The sequence below is a fragment of the Oncorhynchus tshawytscha genome, linkage group LG34 (assembly GCF_018296145.1).
Source record: "Oncorhynchus tshawytscha isolate Ot180627B linkage group LG34, Otsh_v2.0, whole genome shotgun sequence".
Lineage (NCBI taxonomy): Eukaryota > Metazoa > Chordata > Actinopteri > Salmoniformes > Salmonidae > Oncorhynchus > Oncorhynchus tshawytscha.
In genome coordinates this window covers 10527741-10540234 of record NC_056462.1, presented here as the reverse complement: position 1 = coordinate 10540234, position 12494 = coordinate 10527741, and the positions used below count along the sequence as shown (strand labels likewise).

Genomic DNA, 12494 nt, shown 5'->3' with positions numbered 1-12494 from the left:
GACTACAATTTTTTTTCTGAGGTCTTGGCCGATTTATTTAGATTTTCCCATAATGTCAGGCAAAGAGGCAGTGAGTTTGAAGGTAGGCCTTGAAATACCTCCAATTGACTCAAATGATGTCAATTAGCCTATCAGAAGCTTCAAAAGCCATGACATAATTTTCTGAAATTTTCCAAGCTGTTTAAAGGCACAGTCAACTTAGTGTATATAGACTTCTGGCCCACTGGAATTGGGCCATATATATATATAAGTGGAATAATCTGTCTGTAAACAATTGTTGGGAAAATTACTTGTGTCATGCACAAAGTAGATGTCCTAACCGATTTGCCAAAACTATAGCTTGTTAACAAGAAATTTGTGGAGTGGTTGAAAAACAAGTTAATGACTCCAACCTAAGTGTATGTAAACTTCCGACTTCAACTGTATTTGTTCAGCACTTTTGAAATGTACGACAGAATTCAGAACATGGGTCGTTCTTACAGTGTTCTCCGTGTACACCAAGTCAAAACCATATGATAAATAAAGGGGGCATATAAGCAGACAATGAAAGCTCTTACAATATTCGATGATTACAATTCTCCAAAACAGGTTATAGTCTACATGTGCACCACCAAGCCAGAACAGTAGACGAAATTAAGAGGGGAAATAGACCAAATTATTTGCTAAAAATGTGGGGCTCAAAAGAGAGCCCCACCTGCCCTGAATGACAGGTTGACACTGGATGTAACAAATATCTCCAGTGTTTGTTTTAGCTGTGTTAATTTCAACAGAGTGTATAACCTGATTTCCCCCTTAATTGATATCAGTGATTTATTGCCACTTGTCAAACCAACAAGGTTTTTGGTGTGTGTGCAGTTCATAAGGTGCTCGTTTAGAAAAGAAAAGTAGGGTAGGGTAGTATGGGGTAACTGCCCCCCCTGTAATTCACATAAAGACCACAAGAAGTCACCTAATTATTTCCCCAACACTTTCCCTGGCTGTCACTGTTCTTGCTGAACAAAAGATTTCCTCTTTGTCATCACAACGTTTGGAGATATTTCAACAAAATGATTTTGTGGTAAGTTGATTTAATCTTTTAAAATTGAAAAAAAGTTGTAGATATACTCCAATGAAGTTAGATCTATATATTTTTTAAATATACAAGTAGGAAAGCCTTACGATAAATAATCCAATACATTTTGTGTTGTGTTTTGGGGGAAACTCCCCTGTCCCCCCGGGGGCTAGTTACCCCTTTATGGTTATGGATGTGTTTCTACCTGTCATTTAGACAATGACTAGCCTAGTGAGTGCTAGTTTGTGCTAAGTTGCTAGCTTGCAACTTCACTAGCAGTAAATGGTAGCCAGATAGCTAGTTAGCATAAGCTGCTAGGAGTACTAGCTAGCAACCTTACTACTAAATCGTCTGAGGTAAAATACATAAAAAAAGATAACTTTATTTCAGTTGTAAATGTTTCCACTAGTGACTGAAATAGCTTTACAGTTAATGCAACATTATAGCCTTTTAGCTATTTTACACAGCCTTTAGGTCCCGAAAGCACACACATCCCTGGGTCTTTTCAGTTCGCTGCAGCTAACAACTGGAACGAGCTGCAACAAACACTCAAACTGGACAGTTTTATCTCAATCTCTTCATTCAAAGACTCAATCATTGACACTCTTACTGACAGTTGTGGCTGCTTTGCGTGATGTATTGTTGTCTCTACCTTCTTGCCCTTTGTGCTGTTGTCTGTGTCCAATAATGTTTGTACCACATTTTGTGCTGCTACCATGTTGTGTTGCTACCATGTTGTTGTCATGTTTCTACCATGCTGTGTTGTCATGTGTTGCTGCCTTGCTATGTTGTCGTCTTAGGTCTCTCTTCATGTAGTGTTGTGTTGTCTCTTGTCGTGATGTGTGTTTAGTCCTATATTTATATTTTATTGTTTTATTTTTAATCCCAGCCCCCGTCACCGCAGGATGCCTTTTGGTGGGTCGTCATTGTAAATAAGAACTTGTTCTTAACTGACTTGCCTAGTTAAATAAAAAATAAAATATCATATAGCTAAGTTAGATATCTACATTTTTAAGAGAAGAGCTTTTCAAATGGCATCTCGCCCCCTGTTTTCAGTCACAGGAAGGGACTGGATTGGGTGTGAGCAGTGCAGGGGGTGGGCTCATGAGTTGTGCTCCAATTTTACTGGGGATAGCTGTATTTGTTACCTACAGGTACAAATTAGAATTGTGCAATAGCAGAACATAAGAGAGTTGCCACATCAATGTTACACTGAGTTAATTAGTTGTTTTTAAATGTTATATTCCAATGTTATTGAATGTTATTATTTATATTCCATTCCAATATCCCAATGATTTTAAAAAATGAATTAAAAACAACTACTGAAAACATTTTGCTCCTGAATGTAAGTAAAAAAATCTTGCATTATTCAAATCATATTTAGGGCATTTGTGCATAATGGATTGTATGGAAAAGGAACAACAAAGAAAGAACAAAGAAAATGTATGTTCAGGTGAGTTAAAAAGAGGGATTTTACATCAAATCTCCTCATAGTGCGGATATTAATGGTGACATGTGCAACACCATTTCCCCCCCACATTTGATTTAAATCATGAAAATAAGACAAGACTTAGCTTAAATATTACTTACTTACTAAAGAATTTCTAAATAAAACCATTTAAATGGATTTTAACACACGTGTGTGTTACTTTTAAAAAACAACCCTTTTCTATAAACAACATTTCATGAAATAAGTGTAAACTGTAGCCATTTATTTCCCTTTATAGTTTATTCGCCTAAGCATGACCTTCAATGATTTATTTTGGTTATATTTACTTTTTTATTTTGATGATATGCCAGAAATCACCAAAATGGGTTTGCTCTGCCTAATCAATTTAACATGAAATGTGATGTACTGTAGCATGTCTGAGATAGATGTGCATAGCTCATGTTAGCTACCTTGCTAACAACAGCTAACTGTAGCCCATTGGCATTTACGGTCAATATAGGGAAGGCACTTGCATACTAGCTTGCTAGCTAATCATAGGATGTAGCCAGCTTGCTTTCAATAATGTTTCACCTCAAACTGGCTTGCTAAAGTTCGAAAACTAGCCAGTTTGAGTTGAAACATTATTGAAAGCAGTTGAAATTCATTGGAGCACTGCAATTGGTTACCCAAAATTCTGGGGCGGGGCTAAGCGAAAGCTCAATTAGCTGACCATCTTGAGATGGTCAGTCCAGGGAAAAAGGCCTCAACTTCAAAACTTTGTTCTATTCATAGCAAAACTAGCTAAGCTTACCTCGCTGTACTCACTACTGCCCTTGTTTGTTGTGATTTAATGGCAAAGAAACACCCACATCAAATCAAGTGACGGTCGGTGCCATTTAAGATGATAGAGGATCATTGTTTTTTATGATCATGGACTTATTTCTCTTACAGCATATCGGATGACTGTCACTATTTTATTAATCCAGCTCAATAAAACATTGACAGGTTTAGGATACTACATGATACTAAAATTTCCCCTATACCCATCATGAGGTTGCTACAAAAGGTCAAGAGAAAAATGAGAGTAATTCAGACAGTTGACACATTCAATACCGCCTTGCACACTCTTGCCTGCATCTAGCTGATCTAGGGTGTAGTCATTAGTCCTACAGTTGCAAATGAGAGTTTCTTTTGGACAAATGTAGGTATGGTTCTCCCCATTTCGTTCTGTTTGCTTCCGTTTAAGAAACGTTTTTCAACAAAATCGGCGGAATGAATACACCCCTGATCACAACAAACACAGTTCCCTTTCATAGCAGCTACATACAAAAAGCATGATAATTTGCTTGTTGTATAATTCCTACACGCATCTATGAGCTCTCGTCCTATCACCTTTTCCCTTTGCTTATGGACTTCATTGCACAACATAACAGCTGTATGTGACAAAGCGAAAAAAAACTTTCCAAATCAAACCTTCATTCCATAACTGCTAAACGCTACACACAGCCTACATAGTGGTCACCTAACGTCATAGTCAACATGGCTAGCTACTAGAACGTATGTGTTAATAAACCAGCTACAAACTTACAGTGTACAGCAAGCAGTTTAGCAGTTACACCGGCGGGCCCTGGTGGCAATAAATTAATAAAACCAAAAGCTTATCTTGACTTGGAAGAGTTCCAGTGTTGGATAGACATAGCTAGCTAGCTAGCATAGTATCCCTCTCTGTTTGAGCCGGGTGTTTGAGTAGGCTAAACTAGCTAGCTAGCTGAATTCGCTAGTTAGATAATTGAAAAAAATACAACAAAATATAACTAGGTCTCTCGCTCTTACTTCTCTCATTTTTGAATAAATTAATTAGTTCAAAACTGTTCAGAGGGGCCTCCCGAGTAGCCCAGTGGTAACTGTGCTTCTAGAGATCCTGGTTCGAGTCCAGGCTCTGTCGCAGCCAGCCGCGACAGGGAGATCCATGGGGCGGCGGTGCACAATTGGCCCAGCGTCGTCCGGGTTAGGGGAGGGTTTGGCCGGCAGGGATGTCCTTGTCCCATCATGCTCTAGCGACTTCTGTGGCGGGATGGACACATGCACGCTGACATGGTCGTCAGGTGTACGGTGTTTCCTCCGCCACATTGGTGTGGCTTCCGGGTTAAGCGGGCCTTGTGTCAAGAAGCAGTGCGGCATGGTTGGGTCGTGTTTCAGAGGACGCATGGCTCTCAACCTTCGCCTCTCCCGAGTGTGTACGGAAATTGCAGCGATGAGACAAGACTGTAACTACCAATTGGATACCATGAATTGGGGAGAAAAAGGGGTAAAAAATAAATAATAACCTATTCAGAGGAGGATGGAAACTAGCTGTCCTCCGGCTACACCCTCGGTGCTACCCAAGAGAGTGCTGTTGAGGCTACTGCAGACCTTCATTGCAAAACAGTGTGACTTAAACAATTATTTGGTGATATGTGAATATATTTAGCATAGTTATCTAAAAAGTAGAACTTTTTATTGTTTCACTATTTGTATTTTTATGAAATTCACTGAGGAATGTCCTCCCCTTCCCTCTCTGAGGAGCCTCCACTGATCAAAACACACCGCCAAGACAACTCTCGTTGCCTTCAGTCATGGCCGCCAGCATTTCTTAATGTGCATTGATGAAAAACAAGTCCAAATCAGGAAGTGCAGTCGCCCTTTAAGACTAAATTAATCAAGACCTGGGACCAGATCCACAAAGAATCTCAGAATAGGAGTACTGAGTAGTATATAATCTTATTAATTATGATCTAAAAGGCTAAACTGATCCTAGATCAGCACTCCAACTCTGAGGCTTTGTGATACGGGACCTGACCTAATACCATTCAGACAGTAGTTCAGTGGGCTCACCTCAGGGAGACTGTGTGTGGTCCTTTTCTGCTCAGGTGGTTCCTCTGTGGGTTCAGGAGGAGGTGTAGTCTGGTTGTCCTCCATGACCATGGTCCCCACAGGGTTCCTCAGACCCTCCTCACACCCCTCCTCCTTCACCAGCAGCACCTCTGGAGCCGCCTCCTCCTGGAAGAGACAGGTGATACAGATTACTGAGTCCTACACTGTAGTTACAGGATTACTTCATTGTTGTTAAACCCATTATGGTGGACATAAATATGATGTTGTGGGTAAAAATAAGTACAAAGTCATCATCAGACAAACCTGGGGGAGGGGGAGGGTGCTGCAATTGTTTTCGCCGGTAGGGTGGGGTGCTGGACAAATATCACATATTTTTTCCAGCGCTGGCACTGTAGACTGATATATCATTCCACTAATACAGGACTATTAAAGGCCCAGTGCACTACTTTTGTGAACAAATATTTTGTGTACAGTAGTCGTTTGTTAGTGTGAAGGGTATGTAAAAGGTATATTTATTTATGTTTAAGTGTATATTGGTTATAAAGTGCTGCTGGGTGTATGCAGAACAGGGTGAGATCAGATGTGAGGTATATTAAAGAGAGTCGCAATGAAAGTCTTAAAATGAAGTCAAATTTTGTGTTTATTAAACATGAACAAGTTTTAAATAAACCACATGAAAACTATACTAAAAATCTGCATAAACTTGATAAACTGCATACATTTTCTCATTAAAAGTGTCTTGGGAAAAAAATTCAGTAGTGGAATGAAAATAATGAAATAGGCATTTGTGAACATCATAGAGCCTACACCAGTGGTTCTCAACTGGTATTGCCTGGGACCCAAATTTGAAAGTGACAATTGAGTCGTGACCCAATATTATGGACTGTTGATGATTACATTTTGTAATGTTGTATTGCAGCTGCCTTCTTGGGCAGGCTTCACTTGCAAAATAGAGTCTGTCTCAATGGGCTACTATTATGGTATTAAAGAAAAACATTACACACCCATATTAACTGAGAAAACATTTATTATAAATTTAAGTGAATAAGCCATTTTAATTAGGCGATCAGTTCAGGAGTGGGGTGTAATACATTATCAGACTCAGAACATGACATTAAAACCAGTCCAATAATGTTAATGAACAGTAACACATACCAGTTTTTAAAATAGAAAAAAACAATGATTAGGAGTTAATAATCATCAATTACCATGTGAATAGTTTTTTTTTTAAAGGTATAAGTTTTTAACCAGTTCAATAACATGTAATATGAATGTCAGAATGAATTAACAATAAAATTAACCTAGTGAACAATAACTCATTAACCTGTTTATTTATTGCGTGTGTGTGTGTGTGTGTGTGTGTGTGTGTGTGTGTGTGTGTGTGTGTGTGTGTGTGTGTGTGTGTGTGTGTGTGTGTGTGTGTGTGTGTGGCCTATCAGTGGGAAAGCTGGGGTGTTCCTTCAGTTTGATAAGTTTATTGATGTCTGGGGTGATGGTTGACATGGCAACTCGGAGGTCATGCTGGCTGTCCAGGCTGTATCACACCCGGACGTGATTGAGAGTCCCATAGGGCGGCGCACAATTGGCCCAGCGGAGTCCTGGTTTGGCCGAGGTAGGCCGTCATTGTAAATAAGAATTTGTTCTTAACTGACTAGCCTAGTTAAATAAATGTTAAATATAACATTTTTAAAAAATGTACAAAAAAATTCCAGTTTGATTCTGCTTTTAGTTTTCAGCACGGCCATAGCAGAGAAGCCACTTTCACACAGATAGGTACTGCTGAAAGGTAGCATGATTCTGATTGCATGACAGGTGAAAGCAGGATACTCTCCCACTAAGCTGCACCAGAACTGTGGCAGTGTCATTTCCGGGATGCGCATGCTCAGTCCGTGATCAAATGACAGCTCCACCAGCTGAGCCTCTTCGTTGCTTGGCAACGTGACGCTTCCCGTGAAAGGGGTCCCGTATCCAGTCGTCTTGTCTCCTGTTCTCCTCCGGGAAGTAGTCGCAAAACTTTACCTGCAGCTTGACAAGATGCTGTTTAACGTTTTTTTAAATTAAATAGTACCTGCAAAACACCAGTCTCAACGTCAACAGTGAAGAGGGACTCCGGGATGCTGGCCTTCTAGTCAGAGGTCCTCTGTCCAGTGTCTTTGTTCTTTTGCCCATCTTTTCTTTTTATTGGCCAGTCTGAGATTTGGATTTTTCTTTGCAACTCTGCCTAGAAGGCCAACATCCCGGAGTCCCTCTTCACTGTTGACGTTGAGACTGGTGTTTTGCAGGTGCTATTTAATGAAGCTGCCAGTTGAGGACTTGTGAGGCGTCTGTTTCTCAAACTACTTGTCCGCTTGTTCAGTTGTGCACCGGGGCATCCTCTTTCTATTCTGGTTAGGGCCAGTTTGCGCTGTTCTGTGAAGGGGGTAGTACACAGCGTTGCACAGGATCTTCAGTTTCTTGGCAAATTCTCGCATGGAATAGACTTCATTTCTCAGAACAAGAATAGATTGACGAATTTCAGAAGAAATTGATTTGTTTCTAGCCATTTTGAGCCTGTAATCGAACCCACAAATGCTGATGCTCCAGATACTCAACTAGTCTAAAGAAGGCCAGTTTTATTGCTTCTTTAATCAGCACAAACGTTTTCAGCTGTGCTAACATAATTGCAAAATGGTTTTATAATGATCAATTAGCCTTTTAAAATGATAAACTTGGATTAGCTAACACAACATGCCATTGGAACACAGGAGTGATGGTTGCTGATAATGGGCCTCTGTACGCCTATGTAGATATTCCATTAATAAAATCTGCCCTTTCCAGCTACAATAGTCATTTACAACATTAACAATGTCTACACTGTATTTCTGATCAATTTGATGTTATTTTAATGGACAAAAAATGTGAACGGTAGTGTTTGTAATTTTGGAACGGTAGTGTATGTAAAACCATATCGAATGATGTCTGGGTCGTGTTTTCTCTTCTTGACAGGGCCTGGGATGTCTGCCTTGTTGTTGACATTGGAAGCAGCAGTAGATGAAGAGGGAACTGCACGTGTGTTTATGTGTCGAGAAATCTGTCATTTCATTGGATCTGTGTGTGTGCGGGGTGGGGTCAGTGAGTGTGTGCAGTGCGAAAACCCTCCAAGTCCAAACGTAACAAGCCATTTCAACGCTGCTGACGCACTGTACATGTAAAGTCAGCAACAATAAGCGGTGAGGCCATATTCTTTCAAAATAAAAGTTTCAGTGTGGCGGTTACCTTTCAAAATATTTTTTTATTACATGTTTTATATTCTTGCAAAGTTCCCACAACCCCTTAAAATCCTACCGACCCCCCAGGTGAGAATCCCTGGCCTATACAGTACAAACACAATATATAACTGACTTTTTAGGCTTATATATGCCTTTTATCTCACAAAATGTCTGGATGCAATATTTTACCCAGGAATATTCTACATTGAAATCTGTTACTCTTGTTATTTGAAATGCATCTGTGGATCCTTTCTGCTGACAACATTGAAAATGTATCTTTGTCTTTAATGCAGGGTTTGACGTAAAAGTCAGAAGCTATTGAGTGGAATGGTTAGTGTCTATCATATAGTGGAATGTTTTTTCTGCTGGAGTATCCTTAGTTACTCTCTGAATGGCCTCTCTCCCGTGTGGACCTTCAGGTGAATCTTCAGATGGTGCTGGTGGGAGAATCTCTTCTCACACTGGGGACAGCTGTAGGGTTTCTCTCCTGTGTGGACCCTCTGGTGCCGCTTCAGGTCACCAGTCTGAGCGAAGCGCATGTGACACTGGGTACAGCTGAATGGTTTCACCCCTGTATGTACCCTTTGGTGCCTCTTCAGGCTGCTAGCCTGGGCAAAGTGCATGTGACACTGGGTACAACTGAAGGGTTTCACACCTGTGTGGACCATCTGGTGGACCTCCACCTTCCGGGGGCAGTTGAAGCCTTTGTTACAGAACATGCAGGGGAACCATTTTTCTTTACTGTCACCTGATGTTGCTTCCCCTCCTTGAGCGTTGGCCCTTTGGTCCTTTGAGTTCAATAACTGATTGAAAGGGACACAGCTGTGTGAATTGGAAGGCCCAATCGATGTGGACAATGGGCCCCGATCCTTGAGCGTGTGTAAAGGGGAGTGAGTGGCGGCATTTTGATTTTTCTTTAAGCTGTCCCTGTAATCTAAGAAATCTCTGCCCTGTGAGTGTCCTTCTCCTAAGTGAGTCTCGTCTATATTCCATGTCAGAGGAGCTTTGCCCTCCACTTTCACAGTCACCTCATTAACGATAAGACCATCCACTTTCTTATCTAGGCACCCTTCAGAGTACACACGACTACTGTACCGGTTCCGGTCCCCTCTAGACAGATCAGTCTGCGTCTCTAAACCCAAGGGCATGTTGCCAGGGTCCATCTCTGTAGAGTAAGAACAAAACGGATCATTGCCAGTCTCTAACGCGTCACCTGAGTCCCGATGGGAATGAACCATCCTAGGGCTAGGGTTACCGTAAAGTAAATACTCTGAGCCAGGAGCAGGAGGACAGCGCAGTCGCTCCAGCCCCAGTCTCTCTGGGTCTGATCTGTGGTCAGATCCTGTGTGTAAGAGCCCGAGTGTTACAGTTAAAGTCTCTGCTTTGAGGACGGCGTTCGGCGTTCCACTGACCTCCGTGATGCTGCGTCGGGTCCTGGCCTGGGGCACTGTGGCGGTGGCGAGGTCCCCCGTGGCTACAGGGGGCGTCACTCCCGCCACTGCTCCAGTCTCGATATCTCTGCTGTGTCGTGGGTCCTCCTCTCTTTCAGACCCCTTCTGCTTGACCCCAGGACCTGCAGCCTCTGCATCTGCTGACTGACACAAGAAGAGAGGAGGTTATTATCGGTATATGAGTTGAATTGGATAACAAAGTCTCACAAGCTCCCCTATGGAAGATAAATAAGAATGTACATGTAAGCAAGTGAATAGCTGAGGGGAGCCTTTCTGAAATAAATGGGCCACATTTAATGTACTGTAATTGTTTCTATGTTACACTATCACACTAACCTCTATCACGATAACATGCTGGGTTGAGGTTCCACTCCCCTCATCAACAGTGATTGGTTGGTCATCTCTCCACGCGTTGTCTTCCGCTGGCTTCACAAAGCTCCTGTGGCCTTCAGTGAGATGTCCTTCACCTAAGAGAGTGATTGGGGGAAAGAGGGTGGTTAAGGTAAGTACTACTGTCAATGTTCAACTCTATATTGTACACTATTGACACCGTCTACAATTGGTAAGGATGTAAGCAGGGCTGGACTACCACATCCGGGGGACCTGGGGCACCTACAGTTGGCTCTGAAATTACTGGCACCCTTGATAAAGATGACCAAAAATGACTGTATAAAATAAATCAGTCAAATACTGAGCTACATTGTATGCAACAAAAAAAAGGAATTTATATTTTATACTAATACAATTGCTCAGAGAACGATATTTTGTTTAACATCCCTGTTTTCAATGCCTTTCAATTCTTTACCTTGCGAGGACAATGGCACAGACACTTTTTCAAAAATGTTTTATGAGTTGGAGATCACATTGGGAGGAATCTTACACCATTCCTACATACAGAATCCTTCCAGATCCTTGATATCCTTCATTTGCGCTTATGGACTGCCCTCTTCAATTCAAACCATAGGTTTTCAATGGGTTTCAAATCCAGAGACTGAGATGGCCATTGCAACATTTAGATTTTGTGACCAATTAAACATTTATTTGTGGATTTTGATGTGTGCTGGATGATCCACTTGCCGCCAAGTTTCAGCCTCCTGGCAGAGGCAACAGGGTTTTTGGCTGAAATCCTGGTACTGGGTCATGATGCCGTTGATATTAACAAGGGCCCCAGGACCAGTGGAAGCAAAATAGCCCCATAACATCAAAGATGCATTTCATAAATATTACAGAAGTGTATAAATAAGACGTATTGAACACGTCTGTAAAACCACAATGAGGACATACCAAGTTTTCATTAGTCATTGGGTACATTGTACGAAAAACAGAGTAATCTTAAATAGGCACATAATTCATGTTCAAATTCACAACATAACATACATAGGCTTTTCATCATTAAGTCCTTTAGGAAATAATGTCTGGAGGGTGAAAATTCAAAAACATTCTCTATTACTCAAGAGTATTATTAATATCTCCTCCCCTGTCTGATATCTTAACTTTCTCTATGCCACAAAATCTAAAGGTAGTGACCTAAAGCATGACATTTCTACCTTTAATGCCTATGTATGTTATGTTGTGAATTTGTTGTGAATTTGAACATGAATTATGTGCCTATTTAAGATTACTCTGTTTTTCGTACGATGTACCCAATGACTAATGAAAACTTGCTATGTCTTCATTGTGGTTTTACAGACGTGTTCAATACGTCTTTTATACACGTTTGTAATATTTATGAAAAGCATAGTTATATTTGGTAGCACTAATTTGTTTTTCCTTTGCCTCCAACCCCCTTCGATGTGTGGAACGGATGTGGGTGTGGCCAGGTCTACATAAGGGTGCAAATTTTAAAAAATCACAAAAGCTCTGACGAAGGCCGTGAGGCCGATACGTAAGCTTATTAAATATGAGTGATACTGTCAAGAGCAGTGTGCGGTTTTCTTTTTCCTTCATCTTGTTCAATTGTTGCCATGCACCTGCAAATTAGATGAAATGCAGAGCACATAGATTTTTTTTTTTTTACCAGATATTGTTCATCATGATCAGACAGGTTTTTTACATGGACAATATATTGGAGATAATATACGACAATTACTTGAAACAATTGAACATTATGAAACATCAAAGATATCAGGCCTGGTCTTCATAGCAGATTTTGAAAAGGCGTTTGACAAAGTACGACTAGAATTTGTATATAAATGCCTGGATTACTTTAATTTTGGTGAATCTCTTATAGAATGGGTTAAAGTTATGTACAGCAACCCCAGATGTAAAATAGTAAATAATGGTTACTTCTCAGAAAGTATTTAGCTTTTAAGAGGAGCAAAACAAGGCTGACTTGTCTCCATATCTATATACTACAGTATCCCAGCAGCACTTCCCTTCCCTATTTTTTCTACACATTTACTTATGTTGATTCAATTTAAGTCCAGATTACATTTTGTAAC

The 12494-nt window shown here is 40.7% G+C and overlaps 1 protein-coding gene across 3 annotated transcripts in view; it reads right to left on the bottom strand.

The window, feature by feature from the left end:
• The window catches only part of LOC112231940 (zinc finger protein 583), a 969163-nt gene that overhangs the window by 164323 nt on the left and 792346 nt on the right, over positions 1 to 12494 (bottom strand). For 2 of the 3 annotated variants that reach the window (XM_042311879.1, XM_042311880.1), the window contains exons 3-4: positions 10015 to 10197; positions 5355 to 5519 (exon numbers count right to left, since the gene is read on the bottom strand). The exons of the other annotated variant lie outside the window; for it this stretch is intronic. In XM_042311879.1, coding sequence (XP_042167813.1) covers positions 5355 to 5519; positions 10015 to 10197 — 348 coding nt within the window. The remainder of the gene's footprint in view (positions 1 to 5354; positions 5520 to 10014; positions 10198 to 12494) is intronic. 3 annotated transcript variants of the gene reach the window in all.